At 41.7% G+C, this 23851-nt stretch overlaps 2 protein-coding genes, 1 long non-coding RNA gene and 4 other non-coding genes across 11 annotated transcripts; all 7 read right to left on the reverse strand.

The window, feature by feature from the left end:
- Nucleotides 1-442: 442 nt before the first annotated feature.
- b3gnt5b (UDP-GlcNAc:betaGal beta-1,3-N-acetylglucosaminyltransferase 5b) lies at nt 443-7702 on the reverse strand. Of its 5 annotated transcripts, none has more exons than XM_025006807.2 (2): nt 7594-7702; nt 443-1979 (listed from the first exon to the last, which is right to left on the reverse strand). In XM_025006807.2, the coding sequence occupies exon 2, from the start codon at nt 1708-1710 to the stop codon at nt 547-549; it is 1164 nt and encodes a 387-aa protein (XP_024862575.1). In that variant the 5' UTR covers nt 1711-1979; nt 7594-7702; the 3' UTR covers nt 443-546. The 5 variants fall into 5 exon arrangements, with proteins under 5 accessions (XP_024862575.1, XP_024862576.1, XP_037828938.1 ...); XM_025006808.2 differs by lacking the exon at nt 7594-7702 and adding an exon at nt 7063-7082; XM_037973010.1 differs by lacking the exon at nt 7594-7702 and adding an exon at nt 6550-6694.
- Nucleotides 7703-16630: 8928 nt separating this feature from the next.
- eif4a2 (eukaryotic translation initiation factor 4A) lies at nt 16631-23038 on the reverse strand. Its single transcript, XM_017420355.3, has 11 exons — nt 22930-23038; nt 20662-20719; nt 20443-20575; nt 20041-20180; nt 19500-19668; nt 19315-19424; nt 18875-19018; nt 18364-18501; nt 18185-18274; nt 17501-17580; nt 16631-17422 (listed from the first exon to the last, which is right to left on the reverse strand). Exons 1-11 carry the CDS (start codon nt 22956-22958, stop codon nt 17278-17280), a joined length of 1236 nt encoding a protein of 411 aa, XP_017275844.1. The 5' UTR covers nt 22959-23038; the 3' UTR covers nt 16631-17277.
- Nucleotides 18627-18809, reverse strand: LOC112450650. The gene has a single exon (XR_003039331.1). It is a non-coding gene; the product is annotated as a small nucleolar RNA SNORA81 (small nucleolar RNA).
- Nucleotides 19090-19269, reverse strand: LOC112450651. Its single transcript, XR_003039332.1, has one exon. It is a non-coding gene; the product is annotated as a small nucleolar RNA SNORA81 (small nucleolar RNA).
- Nucleotides 19757-19832, reverse strand: LOC112450652. The gene has a single exon (XR_003039333.1). It is a non-coding gene; the product is annotated as a small nucleolar RNA SNORD2 (small nucleolar RNA).
- On the reverse strand, nt 20319-20395 carry LOC112450653. The gene has a single exon (XR_003039334.1). It is a non-coding gene; the product is annotated as a small nucleolar RNA SNORD2 (small nucleolar RNA).
- LOC119618076 lies at nt 20872-22923 on the reverse strand. The gene is made up of 2 exons (XR_005234594.1): nt 21418-22923; nt 20872-21361 (listed from the first exon to the last, which is right to left on the reverse strand). It is a non-coding gene; the product is annotated as an uncharacterized LOC119618076 (long non-coding RNA).
- Nucleotides 23039-23851: the final 813 nt, after the last annotated feature.

A 23851-nucleotide genomic window follows, 5' to 3' on the forward strand; every position in this document is an offset into this window, starting at 1 on the left:
GAGTGTTTTGGATGCAACTTTCTCAGTTTCAAATGCTAATTTTTAGGGACAGATATAACTTTTGGTTGTTTCTTTTACTCTTAAATTAATAAAACAGATGAAGGCCAGTACTAAATAAAATGTTACGTTCTTTGTATATCATTACAAATTATTACTACTATCACTAGTATTATTAGTGGAATGTTGCAAAACCAAAGACGACAAAGAAATATTGTTTGAAATGAGTTTGAACTAATCTGAATCACATTTTGAAAGGCTTAAATTTAACGTTAAAACATGTAAACATCATCTCTGTTGAAACCTCCCCCCACCCCACCCCCCATTCTATAGTCAGGAAGTGACTAAAACTACAAGTCACAGACTTGTTGATGTCACAACAGTGAAACAAACCCTCCTGTCTCTCAGGTTCCTTCTGCAGAAATGAACACAGTGCTTTGGTAGAAACAATCAACTGAAACTAAAAAAAAGCCTCTTGTTTTAATATAATCTAAAACATGACACATTTTTTACCTCCTGTTTCAAGCAGCGATATCCGCATATTTAATGTTACAAAAATGCAGCTTTGCAGGGGTAGGTGTCAAAAAAGTGGGGCTTGCAAAGAAGAGCCATCTTTACGGCTGTGCAGTACAGCTTCCCAAAGAGTCCAGAGGTCCTCTGCTTCACCTGGGGGTGTGTCGCTGCCGTCCACAAATCGTAAATGTCATCTACGTGGCCATGTGATGTCATCATCTGACTGTAGATGCACGGGTGGTAAATCGCCTTGCCTTCCCCTGAGAAGTAGACGTGCTCCTGTGGTGACACGCTCACAGCATTGGCACAGATGCCCATGAACACATCATCTATGTAAAGAGAGGCGTTCAGGGTAAGCATGGCGTGGTAGATTTTGTCCGCCAGATCACTGGAGACAACGTAGCCAGCCCCCGCTGTGTAGTCAGGGTAGGACAACAACTGGTACATCTCGTGGGGGACGTAGTATTTGCTTTTCTTGCTGCGGACAGGCGGCGCCCCCGTGTGCACTCGACCGATCCAGAGGTCCGTGACGCCCCTGCGGCTCGTGTCCTGTAGGTAGCTCACCAGGTTGGGCGTGTGGACAAAGACGTCGTCATCGGCAGTCATGAGGAAGCGGGCGTGAGAGCAGCGGCTGTGCATCCAGTGGAACTGCATGATCAGCTTCAGGGTCAGGTTGTGGAAGGAGTCCAGAAAGTCCTTCTGAACCAAGTCCCCGTGGAGGTCGTTCTCCTGGATGAGCTGCTCCTGGAGGCCGGCTGCTCTCCTGCTGCTCCATGAAGGCTCACCTCTCTTAGGCTGAACGGCTCCCAAGGCGAACACCACCTTAATTGTCACCCCCAGGGTGTTTTGGATGTAGGTCTCATTACCCCAGGTGGATCTGATGGCGTTCCGCCTCTCAGTATTCTCCGGGGATGATTTGACAAAGATGAGGAGGAGGACGTCCTTGCCGCTGCACTTGTGAGGGTGGTCCAACAGGTAGGGGAAGTCGCTGAAGCTTCTGGCCTGCTCCCGCGGAATGGTGAGGCTCTGGTTGATGTAGGTGAAGCGGTTGATCAGGTAACGGAAGGAGTAGGACTTGACGTGGCTGATGACGGCCGAGTCCAGCTGCTCCCAGCAGACCATCGCCACTGACAGCAGCAGGCAGGTGGTCATCAGCTGCACCAACTGGCATTTTCGTATCCGGCGGAAGTTCACAAACATCCTGGAAGCTGGTCAGCTCGCGGTGGGCCTCGTCTGCCTGGACGAGCCGGTCCGGGTGTGTCAGTGAGTTCGGAGGAGGGGAGGCGAAAGAGGCTATGAGTGGTGTCGCAGTGGCTCAGAGCAGCATTTGCTGGGCGTTCCATCCTAGGCTGCCAGCATTCAGCCAAAGGCAGTAGTGGGGATCATTGAGCCTGTAGGGACGTGTCCTCCATCATAGCAGAGTCACCCAGAAACCGGAGACTCAACTCTGACCCGGGAGCCTCATGGTTCTGTAAAGACAGAACACATTTACTGCTGTGAGTTTAACTCAAGATAAAACAGAAAAGTGGAAGCACTTACACCCCCACACACACACCTTTACGCACACATTCACAAGAAAATCCTGATAATTGAAGGTCTTACAAACTCTTAATTATTACAACAATGTGGCCTGCATACTCTCTGATGCTAGATTCAGATTCAGTCTTGATTCAATAAAGTAAATCATGCAATTAGGATTCTCCTCTTGAGATATCCTTATTGTAGAGCAAATCTGTTCTAGCACATGTAGGCAGCCGTCTTCTCTATATGGTATCTGATATGCCATAACAGGACAAACAAAAAAGTGGAAGTGATAGTTCAGAACAAAGAAGTAAAAATGTGAAACTTGAAACTATTTACCAAAAGTTTTCAAATAGTAGTTGCCCTATGTAGGTTTTAATCCGTATTTTGAACTGATGTATGCTATTTTGCAAGCAAACTGCAGCTTTGCGATTTTAAAATGCATTTAGATCTGTCAAAAATCCCACAGTGAACCATCTACCGTCAAGCAGGGCCATAAAGCAGCTGATTAGTAATTATTTAGTAACTGGATCCTGCTCTCCAGCTTACAACAGGACTTTGGAGCAGACTACACCCTTCATGTTTATTTAACTTTGAAAACGGCTTCGTTTTTTTGGCTCTAGTCTTCAAAGCAGCCGAACTAGAGTGCGACTTTTGCTCGTATCTGATGTGATTATAATCTAAAGTGAGCAACGGCCTGCTTAAACCTGACTTTAAACATGTAAAAAAAAAAAGCTTATAAAGATACAAAAGCAGCCCCCACCTCGATCTTTAATCTGCTCGTTCTTTTACTGACAGTCTTCACAAAATCATACAATCTATTTTTTTTAAATCACCAGATGTCTTTCTTTATAGATCACTTGGTAACTTCAACCAATAAGTTTAAATAATCTGTTGCGGTGCGTGCCACCCTCCAACAGATCAGTAACGCTGGGTGGCAGGTGGGGTGGGACGGGGGCCTTTAGGGGACGGTGAATGCAAAAAGCCAACACAGCACAATGTCGCACCGCCGGCCTGTCCATAATGGAGGGGTTTAAGAGTGCGGGCCCAGTAAAAATCGCTGAGAATCACAGAACGCATTCAGGTGCAACGAGGAGCTTCAGAGTAGCACAATGCAGGGTGATATTAGTCCGCTTCCGCCCGCGCCCGGGGAGGGGATGATGGCGGTCCGGGGCGGGCTGGGACTCCCACTGCGGGCCGGGAGCTTTTTTAAACGTCCCCAGTTGCCCTGCGCCTAATGGGGTCACTGATTCTGAATGAACTTTCTCCTTTATATTCCTGCCATAAAACATGTTCTTCTTGCTAGAGCAGGAAGTGAGATTAGTAAGTCAATAGACTGGTTAATAGATTGTATCTATCGAGGCAGACAGACAGCTGAACAGTGACTGCTCAAATTTTACAGCATTTTAACATCAAGCAATAACTTTAAAACATATAATGCTTTTTTTTTAAATATGTAATGTCAAGTTTAAGCAAGTTATCACTCTCTCCAGATTATAGCCACAACCAAGCAAATGCATATTTAAAGGACAGTTTGTATAAATAGATCTGAAGCTCAGAGGTCAGATAGAAACCTTCCACCATCATTCAAGTGATTTTTCCAACACTTACCAGCAAAACAACAACAACAAAAAAGAAACAAAATTGCGCTCGTGGGTTCAACAGTCTCCGACCCCTCGCTGTGTCCCCGTATCTGCTCAAGTTGTCCTTTTAGTCCTCATTGCATGCCACACGGGCGGAAGTGAAGACAATTATCTGAAGCGAGCGTCAGTCCTCGATGAAACTGTCAAAGCTGCAGCGCGCGCACTGGGGGCGGTCTGCGAAGGTGTCCAAAGAGCTGTTTTTTTCCTCCCTCTCATCTCTCTGTCTAACGTGTGCAGACTGTCAGCTGCCAGTGAATGAGTTGCTCTTTCAGCTCCCTCCCCGCCTCTCTTCCCACTGCCGGCTGTGCAGGTGGTGGTGAAGTCATGACGGAGGCCACCCTGGGCTGTCAAATGAACTTTGACAGAGCTGATTACTGAACAAACACCAAGCAATTCTTCCGTTAGACTGGAACCATCTTGTTGCTGAAAAGTGCTATATATAAATTTGACTTGACTACCGTTACTCCATAGTGCTAACTTTCCTAAATCTGGTGGGGGGGGGGGTCAAATGTATCACAACTTATTGAACTTTTTGTAGATCACTGATTAGATGACAGTGGTTAAAACAAACCGAGAGAGTCGGACTCAAACAGCTGAAACTCGCTTATTATCTCCAGGAAACCAAGATAACAGCCATCGTCAGCCCTGTCGGAAACGTCACTCGATCAGCCAATCCAGGCCCTCAGACCTGTTTGGATCCAAACAGTTTCCTTGGGCTGCTTTAATTGTTCTCATTACTGTCATGTTCTGTAAAGGGCTCGGTGTCCGGTTTCCAGTCCCTAAAACCAGATTCAGACAAGCACCGACACGCAGATGTCAGAGTGTTTAATTACAACACAAACCCAGTGAAAGCAGAACAGAAGCTGTTTTTTTACTTTTTTTCTTGTTCTTGAGGATGTACTCACCACGCTCACGCCTGGGTTAAAGAGGAGTCAGGAGACAAAATGTTTCTTGTTTCTGTGTGCGCTCCAAAGCTGTAACAGGTCTTGATGTTGACTAAGCCAGAGTCCCAGAGAACAACAGGTCCCTGCTGCATGACTGCTGACCGGCTTCGAATAAATCCTGTCAGTTCGGCTGTTCTTCATCACCACTTTCTTTTCCTCTTCCACGCTCCTCCGCAGTCATGTTTCCCCAAAATCAGTAATTACTACTCAAGATCCCTGGAGCCCCGCCCCCGAGAAGCGAACAGTGCCCAATGACCGCTAAGCAGCAGTTGACAGACACGGACCCCAGCAAATTCAAACTCTTCTCAGTGCTGTGGGCTTGTTCTTATGTTGAAATATGTCAAATAAGACGCTCACAACGCATCCATTCATTTGAAAACAGACCTGCAGTGTGAACAGAGCTTTAGGGTTTCCAAATAATCTAATTTACACGGAGAAACCAAAATACCTAGGGGGGGGGGGGACAAAACATGTGGAGAACACGCAGAGCGCATCTGGTCTGATACATTGGATCTCTGCACCGTCGGCCTACAGAGGTCCAGTTAAACTCGTGGTGTTGATCACACTGATAAGGTAAAATCAAACAAGACATGCAATATTGGAAAGTGCTTCTTTTTTTTAATGAATCCTACCTTATTTAAAGAGAAGCTCACTCCGACAACTTTTCTGGGATCCAAAAATGTTAATAACCATCTGTTAGCTACACTTGCTGTTAGCCAGTCCTTTCACTGAAACCAGGTGACAGGAAAACTTTGAATATCCTCGGGTTTATCTGCTCCCTCCCAACCTCGTCACTTCCGGTTCCGGAAAACGAGTGAGAAATTAAATAACTCACCTTGTTTATCTTTATCTTGCTCACCATCACACTTAGTCCATGATAAACCACGCCCATGTATCATTGCGCTCAAGCCACGTTATTGTACATCCACCCTCATTGGCTGAAGCCTGAGGCCTTGGGCTGACCCTGGGCTGAACTAAATTAGCCCAAATGAGCAGCAAACCGAGGGGGCGGGACAAGACAGCTGTCAATCATTCTGTACCACGCAAAACAAGGGGCTGAATGGGGCTGTAAAAAGTCAGCCCTTTGGAAAGACTTGGGGATTTTCTCGGGACTGTTTGGCACCAGTTTTGTTGTAAATTTCACAAAATGTGATACAATATTTTTAATTTGTGTTTATTAGGTATTTTAACATTTATATTGTAAACACCAGGGAGGGCTTAGCCCTACTAGCCCACTGATACCAGCCGTCCCTGCTGTTTAGTAAAGCACATTACCATTTACAGTTTGCAAACATAAAGTTTGTTATGAGGCACAAACATGAGCTAAACTACTCATCATTGTTTATTACAGCAGCGTTCTGAATTGACCTTACCTGTGTGTAAGACTGTGTTGTAGTTTATGGGTTTTGAAGACTTTGGCGTTCAGTTCAATTCAGTTCAAAAATACTTTATTAATCCCAAATGGAAATTAAATAAAACGTCCAAAGGCAAAATAGATTTTTTTTTTCAGGAAGATTCAGAGAGCTGCCGTTGTAAATTTGCTGAAATCTGGTTATTTCAAAATTGTATTTCCTTTACAATAAAGTATATAATCAAGGTGATCTTTTGAGTTTAAAGCTCCAGCCAACACCCAGGGCAATTTTCAAAACTTTGGTTTGACGTTTTGTACATTTCCACGCTTAAAAAACAGCAGCAATGCACCCCCAGCACCCAGACCTCCTTTAATCAAGCAGCTTCACCTGAATTTCACTTTTCACCAAACATTTATTTATGTATTAATATAAAATAAAATGGCCATTTTTGTTTTTGATTGGAATTTTGATGCTCTAACACAATTTCTACATCATTAAATGACTGTTTGTGGGTTAATTTAACACAAACTTACCAGGATTTTTGTAAAAATTGCAAATATAACTGCCAATTTTCCTTACCTTTGTTTTGAACTAAACTCAGCGATCATTGATGGAAGTCCTCCCGTTAGAGTTCAGAGTATATCAGCAGAGTTCATTTCATGATCTTCTTTTTTAACACTCTCCGCCGCTTGATTTCCTCCCCAAAATGACTCGATTTCTGTCAACTCTCGCCCTCACAGCTTTTAGTTGCTGTTTTACATCCAGGGATTATTTTACTGACTCATTATCTGTTGCGAATGAATTGAACTCATTAGTTTTTGAAAGTAAACAAACAACTCGTAATCGTTGGCAACAAAATATGATTCTGCAGATTTCTTACAATTTATGCAGCAGACTTCTGGCAGTGAATGATGCGTATTTAGTGGTTATTCTTATCATAGATGAAACACACATACAAAAAAATCAAATCAAAAACATTGAAAAAAAAACGTACATTTTAACAGCTGTTTTGGTTTTAAAAAGATGAATACAATAAGCAAACAAACAAATAAACAAAAAAAAAAACAATAAACACACCAAATCATCACTCACCGTGCTTTACAGTTGGCATGTGGGGCTTTTTATGTGTACATTCTGTTTTTGGTTTTCTCCAAACACACATTTATGGGTAAACATCTTGACTTTGGTCTCTTTTGCCTGAAGGACTCCAATAAAAAGCCACGTTTTACTGCTATGTTTCCTTTGTTTGTTAATTTGTTAATTTGCTAGAAAGATGAGAAGGCGTTTTCTCGTGGTAACGTCAAAACCAAACTGTTCTTGTTCTGTTTAACTGAGGCCTGTAGAGTCTGAGATGGATCATTTCAGTTTTTTGTTAAACTGTACTTCTGAACATTGTAGTCTGGCCTCAGGCTGAACTTCCTGGGGCATCCATCCCTGAGAACATTGACACCTGTCATTGATATTTTAAACTTGTAAATAATGTCTCTTTCTGAATGAAAGACTCTCTACAGTTTTGACATGACCTTCTAACTCTTCCCAGATTGAGTGTATGGATTTCTTTCCTCCTTGGCATCAAGTTAACACACACACACACACACACATGCTCCAGAGCAGCACACTTACCAAACTCCTGGGTTTATTTGTGGAGCACAAGTAAATCCATCAGCACCACTCTCATATTATATTTTATCTGATATTAAGGTTGTAGCAGAGCACGGCACGAAATATTATTTGCACGTCTCTGTCAGACAGCAGCTCATTTAAAAGAGGCGCAGTATTAATTTTGATCAGGCAGATAGTCGGGAGACCCGCCGCATTTGGCGCTGGTTTTGTGGATGGCCGCCGGGGTCCTTTATGTGTAGAAAGGAGCTCTTTTTTTCGCAGTTCATTAGTTCTTTATTAATAAAAATCAAAACATTGACATAATTCTAGCAACAACAACAAAAGGCAAAAAGCAAAAACAGATAGCAATAAAGAAAACAAAAACATGAACATGCCAGGGGGATCAGAAAATTTACAACAGGTTACAAGATATTAAATTTCTGTAATAAATTTACAGTTTTTATGGCTTTTGAATTATTGGATGAGACAATGTGTTGATAGTACCACTTCAAGTCTTTCATGAAGATTAAAAAAAAAGACTGTTATTGCTAAACTTGCATTTGTGGATATAATATTTAGCAAGAAGTACAATGAGGTTGATGACAAAGAAGGAGTCAGTTTTTGTTTTTGTTTTTTTTTTGGTCAAAAGCAGTAAAGCCAAGGACAGCAGTCTCATAACTGAGAAGAGTTTGTGGAGAAGTCTCCTGATATCATCCCAGAGATTTTTGGTATGGTCACAGTTCCAAAACAAATGAGTCGTGTTTTCAGCCTGAGCGGCACAGAAAGAGCACATTATATCAACTTTTTTTTTTTAAATCTGCACATATAATGCGTGGTAGGGTAGCATCTGTGGATGAGTTTATAAGACACTTCTTTAACTTTATTTGTAACAAAGATTTTGTGAGGTAGTGTCAGGACTGGAGGTGAGCATGGCGAACCCAATACGCAGACTCATAATTAATAAATAAAAGATTTATTTTTAAATAACAAAATTGAAAACAAAAGCTGACGTGGCAGCAAAACAACTATAACAAAAATCCAAAACGCAGATAAGGGCGAGGCGAAACAAGGCAAGGCAACATGGAACGACAGCAACAACAATTTACAAGCAATTAATGAACCAGCAGGGAGGTGGAGAAGAAGACCAGGTTTTAAAGCAGAGGGAAATCAGGAGAAGTGGGCACAGGTGAGTAACGAGGATTGAAGACAGGTGGAGATGGGCATGACAGAACAGCAGGAGCAGGCTGAGGGCAAGTGGGTAATGAAAAACAAGGACAAGAACAAAACCAAAACTAAGAACAACTCAAAAAATACTAGAAATCATGACAGGTAGAGTCCAAACCTTCTTCCAGTTAATTCCGTGCATGTACCTATTCCAATAACCAATAACGCAGGGTTGAGAAATGATTTGCTGTTGAAAAAGGAAACAAATTTTCTTGTTATTGGAAGTAGACACTAGACAAGTCTTAGCAACAACAGTCTCCATTAAATTGTATGAGGTAGGATCTGGTTTTTGACTGATGATGCCTTTCATAATCATAATAAGGCCAGAGGGAATGGCATCAAAGACAACAGCGAATTCCTTAGCAGTTACAGGAAACTTAAAGTGAGACAGAAATTCACTGTAGCTGAACAAAGAACCTTGATTATTGAATAGCTGTCTTACAAACATTATATTTTTTTCCAGTTGTCAATGTAGAGGGATTTGTTCTTATATAAAATATCTTTATTATGCCAGATTATATGTTTGTGAGGAGAATAGTTGTGCTTATAGATCAGTAACCAAGACAGCAAACATTGTTTGTGGAATGTGGAATAATCGATCATTGTACTACAGATTATACCCGGGGGAAGCTACTCCCTGCCTGTATGGACTCCACAAAATACACAAAGAAGGAGCTCTCAGATCCATCGTCAGCAGCATGAACTCAGTGACATATAATATTGCAAAAGATCTCACTGATATTTTAGCTCCTCTTGTTGGGAACACACCCCATCACATAAAGAACTCTGTTGACTTTGCCAACAGACCTCTGCTCTAGTGGTACTCGGAAGACATTTCATATCATCTGTTTACAAGTTAAAAAACTTATGTGGCTGCACGGTGGAGCGGTTGGTTAGAACTGTTGCCTCGCAGCAAAAGGGTTGCAGGTTTCACTCCCGGCTGGGATCTTTCTGCGTGGAGTTTCAATTATTCTTTATATAAATGTGTGGATTTCCTCTGATTTCCTCCTACAGTCCTAAAACCTGCATGTCAGGGTAACTGGCGATTCTGACTTGTCTCTAAGTGTGAGTGTCTTGTTTGTCTCCATGTGGCTTTGTGATGGACAGGGGACCTGCCCCCCCCCCCCCCATCTCTCACCCAATCACTGTTGCTGCAACCCAAAAGAGGAACAAGCGGGTAAAGAAAATGGATGCATGGATAACAAGCTAATTACCGGTCATAACCTGAACTGTAACATAAAGCTAAAATGTAGGACAAGTCATCGGGTGGTTCAAGCAAATTCTGATCTTAGCTCTGAATGGAAACTACTTGAAACAAATGTGCAAAGCAGGATATTTCGTGAACCCCTGAAACGGAAAGGGAAAGTGGTTAACCAATGTGTTGGTGGCTATCAAGGCAGTACCAGTGAAGTCTTTGCACGACCTACTTTTAGCAAAAAAAGCAAAATAGGGGAAAATTTGGTTCAGCTTATGCTCATTTTGTATTTAGTTGTGGAGGAGAAGAAGAGCTGATGCAAGCTGATGGTTGTGCTTGTAGACCCATCCTAAATCCTGTTCATTTTGAAGAATCGCCCAGGAAACAGAGCAGCTGTTTGCTAAACAGCTAATCCGGGCCATGTCCAATTTCATGATGAAGATGCCTTAAATGAAGACATCTACATCTCAGAGAGGAGAGGGTGACATTTTTATGTCCCTAAACTGAGAAACACTGATATGATTACTGTGTTATAATAACAGGAGAGGTTTTAGTTAAATAAAGTTTGACAAAAATGTTTTTGTTGTTGTTGTTGTTGTTGCTGTTTTCTTGCAATCTGGAAACTGACCTTTTGGTTTAGGTCCTAGAGCTGGAGATTTTTTTTTTTTCACTAGGGAATTATCTATCCAGATACTAGTTTTAAACTGCTTCACAAACTTAATGAGGAGAATCTATTGGACCAATGGTTAACTTCTGGACATCTGGGACAGCTGAGCTGTTCAAACTACAACTTTCTTTGGCAATATCGCGGGGACAGTGCCATCAAATATAAAATGAAGCCACGCAGCTCTGTTCTCTGACTGGGAGAACATGCATGGACACATGTTCTATACTGCAGCCAACAACAGAACATTTTCCTGCTCCAGCAGACACTGTTCAGCTGTAAAACCAGCAGAACAAACGTGACGGTCTTCTTGTAATGAAGTGGGAGGAGCTCCACTTGGGTTGCTAGGTGAGAGGCTGGGCTCAGCTTGGGGTTGCTAGGTAACGGGGATTGTGATGTAACAATCCTAAGGTTTTTGAAACAGGTCGTTTTGCAGACACCAGAAAACATTTACTTATTGGTGTTTGTTTGTTTTTTTGCACTTGGACTGTTTCTAGAAGCAGCAGATACCCAAATTGAAGTACAAAAACATGCAAAAAGTGAATTTTGAATAATAGGTCCCTTTAAAGATTAGGAAACCCCTTTTGGAAATGTTTTCAGATTCCCTTCAAAATGGAATACTCCCTCCCACCCTGAGGGGTGCTTTGATTACTATATTGCAGAAACCTGGTAAATCTAACAACAGGTGTGAAAATATGAGACTGATCAGCCTCCTGAACTTGGATCTGAAGATTCTCTGTAAAATATTGGTAAAGAGATTTGAGCCTGTACTATTAGGGTTAATTAGGGCAGATCAAAATGGATTTTTTAGAGGACGTTGTGGATTTCACAATGTGTGATTGGTTCTGAATACCTTGCATAACAAAGAAGGGGCCTCGAACACAGCACTCCTGGCACCGGATGCAGAGAAAGCTTTTGATAGGGTGGGATGTAGCTTCTTATTTGAGGTTTTGGGACGATTTGGTCTAGGAGAGGGGTTCAGAAATTGGGTTAAACTTTTGTACAACGATCCCTATGCCAAAATTATTACTAACAATAATATTTCAAAACCAAAACAGATCAAAGATCTTTATGAAAAAAAGGGAATTTTCTCACTTTTGATGAGCTTGTTAGAGAATATAACATACCACACAAACACTTCTATAAATATGTCCAGCTTAGGAGCTTTATTAAAACAAACCAAACTCCCTATATGCTCCACCCTTCATTAACCAATCTGGAGAAAATTCTAACAAAAATCCACTTGGAAAAGGCATCATTTTGGAGGTTTACAGCTTGCTGAGAGACAACTCTCCCGACTATTCTGCTTCTAAACTAAATGCATGGAAAGCAGACCTTCAGGAAAATTTGCCCCTGGAAAATTAGAAAATAGTGTGCAAAGCAGCTCAGTCAATGACGCCGAAGGCTACTACAATCTAACTGGTTGATGAGAGTGTATATTACCTCAAAAAAGTTAAACAAATTCAATCCAGACATTCCAGATATGTGAAACAGATGTGGGATATACAAGGGCACCCTGTTTCATTGTTTTTGGCAGTGTTGTAAGGTGAGAATTCTGGGAAAAGGTTAGAATAGAATATGTGTCCAGGAGATACTTCTAATTAGACTGGAACTCCAGAAACAGAAGTATTAATGTAGAACTATTAATTTCTTCAGTTTCTGCACATTTTTTAGTCCAGAATCACAGTGTACTGACGGGCACATAAAACACACTCAATACTGTTTGCCTAATATTACAAAACTCAAAAGCTGCTGATACAGCTGTGTAATTCTTTATGTCTGTAGATCACAAGATGATGAAAAACAACTATACAGCTGGCATCTAGACTAGATACCAGCTGTATATTGCCTGTAGTCATTACTGATCACAGTCACCACAGCCAGGCCCTACAGGGTCATGTAAATTGACCTGCCTTTAAGCCATTTTTTATGTTTTATGTCAATTTTAGTTTCCTAAACCAAGACAAGGAGCCAGACAGATGAAGTGACAACCATCTAAATGGACATTGCTATGCAGTGACCATTTTACTGATGCAGCCTTTGATCACACAGGCGAGACTGTGGATTGTAGAGCCGTTTACCTTTTAGATCAAAATAAAATGTTTGGGTTTGACAAAGGAGTCTGAGAGTGAGTCCACTTCAAGTCCCAAGTACAGTAACATTTTTGTCAAATGTCTATTCTACTTACCACAAGTTGGCAAAATTGCCTAAAGTCATTAAATTCTGTTCAGAATTGTTGTTTTGCACAGACACACACACACATCAGAACACAGAAGTTCCTCACAATGCACAGAGGGTTCCCTCAAGTCCAGCTCCCTGAGACTGGACATTAAGAGAAAGAGGGGAGGCAGAGGACTAGTGAGCATCAGAGCCACTCTACAGGATGAAACAACCAAGATCCCGGAGTACATCGAGAAGAAAGCCTCTAATGATGATCTGTTAAGTGAATGTCTCAGGCAGTAGAAACCCAGTGTGGAAGAGAAGAAAGAGGAACCATCATGGAAAGATAAGCACCTGAACAGAATGTACCACCGGCAGATTGATGAAGGGGCTGATATCATCCAACCCTACCAGTGAATAGAAAGAACTGGACTGAAGGACAGCACAGAGGCACTAATGTTGGCAGCAGAAGAGCAATAGAGGCTGAGGTCTATCATACCAGACAGGAGCCAAGATGCCCTTAGACAGTCCAGAACATAATAGCAGGGTGCAAATTGGAAAGCCATAACCAAGTGACTGGAGTAGTGTACAGGGACATCTGTACCATGTACAGATCCAAACTGACAAACAGATGATGGCTAACCAACCGGACATTGTGGTGATTGATAAGATACAGAAGAAAGCAGTGGTGATAGATGTAGCAGTCCCAAGAGACCGGAACATCAGGACCCCACTCAAGCAGGAAAGTGAACGTCTTAGGATTCAAAAAAAATTAAACCTTGCTGCAGGCTGATTAAAGATAATTAAAGAGTGAGATTTGGAAATATTTTGAAGATAGTCCTTTTTTTGTTTGTTTTGTATTTGTAGCTAAGGTTTTTATGAACTGTTTATCAAAATCTTTCTCAATATACATAAATATCCATTTGGTTGGGATTTTATGAATGGTTTATGGGCAAGTTTCTCTTTTGGTGAAATGTTTGTTCTGTTTGTTTTTTGGACCTGTTGCAGTTGCTGTAAGCTATAATGTGCAGTGTCAATCAGAGGACAACAGTCTGAGCAGCGTTATGTCACATTATATTCACCTAAAAGCAGTAAAGCTGCGTGGAGAACAGCTAACTGCTGTCAGGTCGCCGATGTCCTGTTTGTTGCTCACTGACAGCCATCTGTAATGTGCCTGTGTGTATCTGCGTGCAGCGAGGCTTAATTGACATCTGATCGCACAACGTTTTGGGGTACGCATTTTTCCACCAAACATGACCAGATGCGTCACAGCTGACCAAATCTCCTAAAATGGTTTTGTAACAACAAATGTGAACAACCTTAAGGTGACCCCTGTCAGCCTCCATCAAATACCACTAATTCTGTCTAATGGCTCTACGACACATCCTCTGTATCTGCCGTTTTAACTGATTGTCAGGACACTCAGGCAATTGCCTGATAACACACACGACTTCCTGGTGGTGGACAATAAAAATATTATGCTAAAAAGGCTGTCTGTCCAGAGGGGGAGTAATAGCAAATTTATAGGGGTGTCTATATTTGCCCTAAGACTTCTTTTAGTTGTGTTCAGTTTTATTTATTTATTTATTTTCCACAAATTTAGAACGAAATATGACATTCGACGTGTGAGGAACTTCACCACTTTTAGACGTCAAAGTCCACACCCAGATGTTTAATTACGTCTGCAGCCGTACACTGAAGCATTTTGTGGCTGCAGACGGAGAGCAGCACACCCACGTCTTCCTACTGAGCCAGCATAGGATAAAAAAATACAATATTCATTATTATTTTATGACAGTATAAACAAAGCCCGATTAGCAACCGAGTAAGGACCCCGATTATCCCATTTGTAATTTAATTATTCGTTTCTATACAGTCTCCTGCATGTATCACACACAAAAACACCATGGAATATAATGCGGATTGTACCTTTATCTGTATTCAAAAGACACTTTCTTCTGTGTTTTCTGCACCTGTCCCTACCACAGTTTCCTGTGCGGCTGTCAGCCTCCACCTGCCCCACTTTAACATGAATGAATATTACAGCCTCTGCAGCCGAGAGTCTCGTGAAGTTTTCCGTCAGATCACTGTTGTTTTTTTTAACCCCCTTACCAGCGGTTTCATGTAACTTTATTTCTAAAAGGTACATTTTCAAACTTTGGTCCTAATTTTATCTGTCACATCTTTTCATTGTGTGGGCACAGCAGATACAGGTGAATGCGTAAAGGTTTGCTAGAAAGCAGGAGTTATAACGGGTGCTGGTTAATTAAGAAGGCAAGGAGCCACGGCAGGGCCCAGGAGGATGTGGGGTCCGGAGTTAGAGCTACGTTTGGTGATCCTATAAACATTTGTACTCATTATGTGCTTTAATGTAACATCTAAAGTCTGGAGCACAGAGAAGCTAAAGACCTGCATATAAAATAGAGATAGTTCATGTTTACCTTTTAAATTAACCATTGTTGCACAAACTACTGGTGGCTCTGAAATGTTTCTATCTATACAGCAGGTGAATTAAGTATTAAACACGTTCTGCAATGTTGTAAATACATTTCTAAAGGTTCTACTGGCGTGAAATTCTCTCCAGACGTGGGTAACAATCCATTTAATTTCACTCAGGCAAATGATTTGAAGTGTCTGTGTGGAAGAATGGGCCAAAATGGGCCAGTTTCTCCATACAGGAGGCGTCTTGAAGCTGTCATCAGCAACAGAGGCTTTTGTACAAAGTGTTAAATAAAATTCAGTAAGTGTTCAATACTTTTTCTTATTATTACACATAATTTATAGACATCGTGGCTTGATTTCTTTGGCTGTGTGGATTGAATGGGTTGTTACTGACATCTGGAGAGGATTTTGTCAATAGCACCTTTAGAAAAACATTTACTTCCAAAATTGGGGGATGTGTTCAATACTTATTTAACGTGCTTTATATGTAAAACAAGTGGTATTATATTAACTTTAAAACTAAGAAATCTAATCCTACATAAAAAAAACCCAGATGGTTGTTAATCAACATAGGCCTTCAACAAAACTCTTCCCAGTGATGTGGCCTTTGCACCTCATTGGAAGCAAAACATCCATTCATATAAACTATATTTTTGGGGACCTGGGGTGATGCCTCCATAAGCCCCATGGAAAGTCCGGCCTTGCTGATTGTGGAGTTCAGAAGCATAGAATCTAGCCGGTTCTTCACTGGAGCAGCTGAGGACATGTTCTGCTGCTGAGGGTGGTGAACAGTGCTCAGAGGAATGTTCACATCAGCAGGAGCAGTGCATTGTGGGGAATCCCAGCCACCCTGCCTGTGGACTGCTTGACCCCCTTCAGTAGAATCTCCAACCCTCGAGCCAGAAGCTGCAGAACATGATGGCCAGGATCAATGAGCATGTGTTACTGTACACAGTAATATCAGCATCAGTTGTGTTTCAATGTCTCGTTAATCAAATAGCCCTGATGATGATTTTTGTCACATGGGAACACCGAAGCAGCTTTACAGTCAGAGTCAGATTGCAGTCACATTTTCCACAATCAAAGCAGCTCTGAAGTTAACAGTTGGGGGACTGGGATGTAGTCTACAATGTAATGAATAATTGGAAGGGAGTCACCTAAAAAACTTCAAAATTTCACCTTTTTTGGAGTGCTGTGCAGTTTACACAAAAGTGAGCACACTGTAAAGATGCAGTTTTGGTTGGACCTGTAGATGGCGCTACAGGAGAACATTCTCAGCTTCTTTCGATAATGGGACGGTTTTTCCAACAATACACCATCTTAAAGCCGTTTGCTCTCAACTAATATTCAAATACAAACTTGCACACCCGTACTTAATGACATCTGTTTACTTACAGCAACATCAGTTTATTAGGACATTCATACAATTCTGGAGGAGGAGATTGAGGAGTCATGGGGTGGAAACAACAATATACTCTATTAAGGTAAAACGACGCCAGCGAAATATGGCCAACCAGTGAACAACTCCAATATAGCAAGTGGGATTAAAAAATATATAGTACATTTAAATTAAACATTCACAAAAGAAACAAAAGCAAGTGAATCTACAGTATAACACAAATGCCTACTAAGCAGGCCCACAAGACATCGCACATATGTTAGCATAACATAATTTGCAGACTTTATACAGCACTTATACCTTTTAGTCCACAAGTAAGTTACTAAATGGTGGAGAACATCGAATACACGCATCTTAATTAAACATGAAAAGAAATACCTGATGAGGACCTTAAAGTTTACAGACCCCATGGCTTTGTAGCTCCAACCAGCCAGCCGACGAGGTTAGAATCTACAACTGTCCAGGAGTGACTATAGAGTCACCTCGCTTTAACGCACACCAAAATTCTGATCCAAAGTTTAGCATTGAGAAGTTTTTTTCCCCCCTCGAATAATATAAGCACAATGCAAGTGGACGATCGCTATCACTGCGTAAAAAAAAGAAAAGGAATATTCTCAGCGCTCAAATCAGGTCGGCCACATTCATGGGCATCTCCTCCACGGTTGTGTTGTAAAATGTCTCGATGTCCCGAAGAATCCTCTTGTCCTCCTCAGTGACAAAGTTGATGGCAACTCCTTTCCTGCCAAAACGGCCTCCGCGTCCAATTCTGCAGAGCAGGGAAGAGACGTTCGTCTAATGCAGGTGAATGAGAGACATTTGATGGTGGAGCACGTGCCTAACTTACCTGTGGATGTAGTTTTCACGGTTTGTAGGAAGGTCATAGTTGATGACCAGAGAAACCTGCTGTACATCAATTCCACGAGCCTTAAAAAAGGAGGGGAACTTTTAATATTCAATCATTTATTAGAAATATATTATTACACCAATTTGTAATGCTGCCAATGAGCAACACTTTAGGACCATGTTGAACGAGCCCTCACCTTCCAAAAGGTGCAATCGTTTAGTCACTTGTGTATATTTTCATCTTTTTCAAATCAATCTTATTTTGCACAGACATAAGGTTTGCAGTAAACTCATGTCTCACTTCTGCTGATGCATTTTCACGTAGACAAGTTAGCTGAAGTGAGGAACCAGTGTTAGCTCGCTCCTCTCAGTTTGAAGCCGTCACATTTTCTTGTTGTTATTTATATGCAGACTAAAAACTTAAAACAGCCATTGCTTGAATCCTGTTTTTGTTAAGTGTTTAGCTTAGTGGTAAAAGTAACTTCTGGACGCCTGCAGCAGATTTTCTTAAAATAAAAAACATTTTAGATCGTCAATCTGCAACGTTTTGCATTTCCCAGTGCAATTTTTAACATCCAATTCTGCAATTTAATCAGCATTTTCTGCACTGCAGAATTCATAGGGCCTCATTTTAGATCTACGGCAGCATTAAAACAATCATCTGTAGCTTATACGTTATACTAACCAGAAGATCAGTAGTGATCAACACTCTGCTCGAACCAGATCTGAACTCTCTCATAATCACATCACGCTCCTTCTGATCCATATCACCGTGCTGGAGGGGAACAAGGAGGAAAAGAATTTGGTGTGTAGCATTTTCCCCTCAAACACAAAAAGCTCCTGCAGCCTGACAGCATGTCATACCAGAGCAGAGACGGTGAAGTCTCTGGCGTGCATCTTCTCCGTCAACCAGTCCACTTTTCTCCTGGTATTGAGGAAGATCACAGCCTGGGTGATGGTCAGAGTTTCGTACAGATCGCACAGAGTGTCCAGCTTCCATTCCTGGAAAAACCCATAAAAACAAGTCAGTTTTTTTGTCTTGTCAAGTGAACACTAACCTGACAAGTCAAACTTGCAGCAACATGCAAATGGATTTTTTAAAAAGAGGATCACATTTCTACGAGTGTGTGTGTAACACAGGATCTTGAGACAAAGGAAAACAGACATTCAGAAAGAGGTCCCTCCCAGTCTCATTTCCAATACTGTGCATTTGCTCTCCTTCCCCATGTACCCATGCTTACACAGCCACAGGAGCTGAACCTGTAAGGGTCGGCTCCCGCAGTTTTAGCAGGGCGCTTTAAACAGAAGTTTGCTGCAGAACGACTACTTATAACTGAGCTGTATGCTGCCAAGTGTCATTAATGCACAAACCAACCTCTCTCTCCACATTTATGTAGAACTGCTTGATACCCTCGAGTGTAAGCTCCTCTTTCTTGACCAAGATTCGAACGGGCTCTCGCATGAATTTCTTCGTCACCTCCAACACGTCAGCTGGCATGGTGGCTGAGAGCAGGACCACCTGAAGGAAGAACAGAGCATCAAATTAACACAAAAAACAAGTTAAAAAATAAAACTTTTAAGTCCTGATCATGTTGTAGCACATCACCTTGAGAGTGTGGCTAATGAACATTAAGAAAGAGGTTCAACCACATCTCGTTTTCAGTGCAGTGCACAATAATCTCCTTCTGCCTGATACTCTGCTAGCATTATTGCATGAAACAGAAAATCTGGATCACACAATTATAGCAGACTTCTGTAAATGCAGAAGAGTGCCATATCTTTCGCATGTACTGCATTTGTTCTGCTAAAAAACACCTGAATGTTCGTGCTCAGCTTCTGGAAGATCTCATAGATCTGATCCTTGAACCCTCGACTCAACATCTCGTCGGCCTCATCCAGAACAAACATCTTGATATACTTTGGGGCTGCAGAGAAACGCAGAGTCAAACAGGGTCTGTTACATTTGCACCAATCTGCTCTACAGGACCAGCAGCACTCACACAGATGTCTCCTGTTCAGCATGTCGTACACACGGCCTGGTGTGCCCACCACTATGTGAGGGGCTTCGGCCTGGAACTTCTGAATTTCACTGCGGAGATTGGTTCCTCCAATGCAGGCATGGCAGGTCGCTCCCATGTAGTCGCCCAGAGCCAGAATTACTTTCTGGATCTGAAGGGAGACAAACCGGTTCGCAGCTCAGAACAGCACCAAAAGAGAAATACGCATGTATACAAATGAAGAGTAGAAAAACTGTTAGAAGTGATCAGTAAAACAAAAAGGAACTCTCCATGACAAGAGTCAGTCCCGAAAGATGGTATGCCATCATGTCACACAGTTCTCCTCAACATGTAAAAAGAACTCAAACCAGATCATCTTTTAGACCGATGCAGCCACGGGCAGAGACTACACCAACCAAAAGAGTGTTAGTAAAAGAATTTTGACAAGTCTGTAAAAGATTGTACCTTCTTATCTGAACAGTGTCGTCAGTATGCAGCATAGGCCTGAGACACTGTTGAGGTTATGACCTCAGGAACAGCATACCTGCTGAGCCAGCTCTCTGGTGGGAGCCAATACCAGAGCCTGAGTCTCCTTCTGCTCAATGTCCAGCTGCTGCAAGATAGAGATGGCAAACGTGGCTGTCTTGCCAGTGCCTGACTGGGCTTGGGCAATGACATCATAGCCTAACAGCGAGAAGATGACAATTACAAACTTGCTACTAGCAAAGGACAAGACTCGAAGTGCAGTCAAAGCCATTGTCTCTGCAGCACAGTTTGATAATAGTCCCTGTAACGTCTTAACTGCAGCCATTTCACAATATTGAGTGATCAGGGAGTAAAAATAAGTTATCCCCATTTTTTGGGTAAGTCCCGAAAGATGGTTGAGCATCATTTCACTCAAATTACAAGACAATTAAAGCAAACAAACTAAGTTTAACTTCTGTACCTTTGATGCAAGGAATGATTGCTCTCTGCTGAATAGCAGAAGGCTTTTCAAAACCGTAAGCGTATATTCCCCTGAGAAGAGACTCCTTCAGGTTCATATCATCAAAGTTATCCGTAATCTCATTCCAGTTGCTCTGTAAGAAATGGCAGCGTTGGTGTCAGTAATTCAAAGCACTGCTGGTCGTGTCTTTGTTGCAGTATTCATGAATCTTAGGGTTACCTCAATGACACCATCAGGCTCCATTCCATCTGGCCCTCCATGGTCTCTATCTCTTGAGCTGTCAAAAAAAAAAAGTTAGGTGAGATTTCATTTAATGCCAACACGAGACTAGATCAAGAAAAACAGAGGAAATAAAGACCACCAAATTTAAGCATCTAGAGTAGGCTCTTACTGCATTATTTGTAAGAATGACATAACCGGACACGCCGGGTCTTACAGGTTCGCTTTTTTTTTTTTTTTAAAAATAATCTAAAAGAATAAGCCTTTTACTACACGAATAGACATTTTTGGGCAACTTGCTCATTTGCCACTTTTGTACTCTGGTCGTTCTGCACCTAGTTTCACAGATGAGACAGGAAGCCACGCATCGCAGGTCTTCTTGCTTCACTTGGTACCACACCTGGCAGCTGCATCAATGCAGACTTATTATACCAGAGTACACTTGGGAAAGGTGCGCTTTATATTATGCAAAAACAAAAGCCACACCCCCCTCAGATTTTCAAATATGCAATACATAAATCTTGAAATAGCACATTTGTACATGCCAGTGGTCGATATGAGCAATACGGATGATACGAACTACATTCTCTCTGCAGAATTTCAGTCTAAACCTTTCCTGTAAAGGTGAGATACTGACTGTATTAAATGACGGATCATTGGAAGGGGAAAACATGTTTTTGTAATGAGTTTATGTTTAAACCTTATTTAAAATGGGATGTATTTTTTTAGAGGGGGGAGGGAAAACTAGAGTTAAACCTTATTTAAAATGGGATGTATTTTTTTAGAGGGGGGAGGGAAAACTAGAGTAAAATAGAAAAAGTGGCATATCAACCGGACCAGCTTGTGACGAATGAGCTATATTATGTGCAAAATCTGCCAAATAGTCTTCATTTCTATGACATTAAACCTCACTTGGCCCAGTGTTAGACCATGTTCATCTGTTTATCTATATTAGAAATATGAAATCACACTTGTTGGATCATTTCTTTTCAAGGACTTCATTTGCACATTTTAAAAAACAAGAAATAACTGGAAACATTTTTCCATGCTCTCATTTTCTTCCTGTTGAACTTAAAACTGGGAAATGCTAAAATTAAACGTCACACTTATCAAGTCTTTATGAACCCTATTTTTGACCATTTTTGGACAAATAATGATTATCATCCTGACTCAGCTGCAATCTTGGACCACTGAATTTGTCGTTTTCCTACCTGGCAGGACCACCAAAGTTTTTTTTTTAGAAGTTAATATAACCACTGAAAACACTGGTACAATTAACAATCAATGACTGAACGTTTCAAAGCAAATATGCAGAAATTGGGCCAATTTCTGAGATAGCTGGCAACTTTTCGCACACAGTTCATTAACAAGCGTGGCAACTTTCCTATTTTAGAACCCAGATACATGATCCTGATATAGTTTTAAAGGTTTATAAAAAAGGTCTTTCTATTGAAAATATTTAACACAAAACCTATTTTAGACGATTTTGTTAACACGTGAGTAGCTTTTTGTTGTAAAAGACATGAACAGCTGCACGAGGTAATGGGAGCGGGATGGCATCACGAGCGCAAAAAGGTAAGTTTAATATGATGTGGGTACGAAGAGGTAAAAGTACGACACTACCAGCACTTGTACCGACCGACTGGGCCGGGTCACGCCCAGTAAGTGTCTCGTTTCACTGCCCGGACTTCCAGTGGGCGCACGTGTCAAATTCCACGAGCCGGCTCGACTACCCCTCTGAAAATTTCCGCTTATGTAACCCCGACACACACCCGCGCCGTTCACCCGCCGACCACCGCCTGGTCCGGAGCGCGAACACCCCGTCCCGTTCGGCACATCTCAACATGGAGTACCACCTCCCTCACTGTTGGCCAATATGTCGGATAATTGGGCCTGTGGTGCAGCCAGCGGTGGATTCTACCGAGAACTAGGCCGGGACGTAGCTCGCGCCGACTATTCCCCCACCTACCACCGGTCAAGCTAGTAAAAACTTAAAGTAAAGCCAGGTCCCGATAGTTTTACTTTTACAGATATGTTAAAGAAATGAAGCGAATTCGACACAAAATGTCTCCTAACGGTCATTTGGAACAGCGGTGTATCCGAGCAGCTAACTGCTAACAACCAAAATCACCTCGACAGGGAGTTCGGGCCTAACTAACTAGATAAGACCAAATTCCTTAACATACTATTCTCCGAAAGTTGTCGAGCGTTGTAGTGCGTCCAAAGATACAGTACGGAGTCAGAAAGCGACCAAACGAGGCTTTTTACCTGTTGTAATCAGCAGAATCGCTAGACATGATCCGTTCACAACTTCAGCATGCGACTGAAAAGATCGCTGATGGCGACGCCAACTGCCTTTATGCAGCCGGACTATTTTCACTCATATTTTTAAAGTTCAGAAAGCTTCACAAGATCCCCTCAGTTGACCGAGTTATTGCACAGACTTCACCACAATTTATACTAAATGCAGTACGCGCAAATAAAAGTGTTTGGCAACTGATAATATGTTAAAATTGATCGAGACTATATTCGCGGGCGGAATAATAATGCAGTAATAGGCAGTGCTTTGGCCTCTACAGCGTCTCCGACAGGTCAAAACTCGGCCTGACAAGGTTGTGCAACATCTCCCGGTACCATTCAGTGGGTTTAAAATGATAAACTTTTTGGACAAGATGACGGAAATACTGTCACCATTCAATCACTTATTTGGCAAAACGTTTAAAAGAAGCTATGGCTATATTTGAACTCAGTGGTACAAATAAAAAAAAAATATTTAATGTGGTGTTTCATAGTGTTCCTTGTGGAAACTGCAGCTTTACCAATGAGAAGAATACTCTTTATATGTGAACTGCTTTATGATGTCCAAAAGCCCTGATTGTTCATAAAAAAACAGTCTTACCAAGTAGTAGCGCATCATAAACTCTTCATAACCAGCTGAACAGGACTCACACTAAGTTTTTTAAAAATGTTTTATTCTCTCTTAGTTACAGCTACCTTGCTGTGTTCCTCCTCTCTGCACTTGCTTTTTTTCCATATAAAACTAGATTTCTGACCCACACACAATGCATGAAAGAACTGCACTCTGTGTTTTGAAATATAATTGTAGACCTGTTAAGACATATAATTTTTTTTCTTGATTACTCCTTCAACCCCAGCTCTTGTGTTCTGGCTGAACCGAACAGTATTTCTC

This window comes from Kryptolebias marmoratus, linkage group LG20 (assembly GCF_001649575.2).
Source record: "Kryptolebias marmoratus isolate JLee-2015 linkage group LG20, ASM164957v2, whole genome shotgun sequence".
Lineage (NCBI taxonomy): Eukaryota > Metazoa > Chordata > Actinopteri > Cyprinodontiformes > Rivulidae > Kryptolebias > Kryptolebias marmoratus.

Coding starts and splice junctions, on each gene's coding strand:
- b3gnt5b (XM_025006807.2), bottom strand. CDS start 1,710: ATGTTTGTGAACTTCCGCCGGATACGAAAATGCCAGTTGGTGCAGCTG.
- eif4a2 (XM_017420355.3), bottom strand. CDS start 22,958: ATGTCTAGCGATTCTGCTGATTACAACAG. Junction 20,720..22,929: donor GATTCTGCTGATTACAACAG/GTAAAAAGCCTC, acceptor TTTTTTTGACAG/CTCAAGAGATAGAGACCATG. Junction 17,581..18,184: donor TGATCACTACTGATCTTCTG/GTTAGTATAACG, acceptor TCCTTTTTTAAG/GCTCGTGGAATTGATGTACA.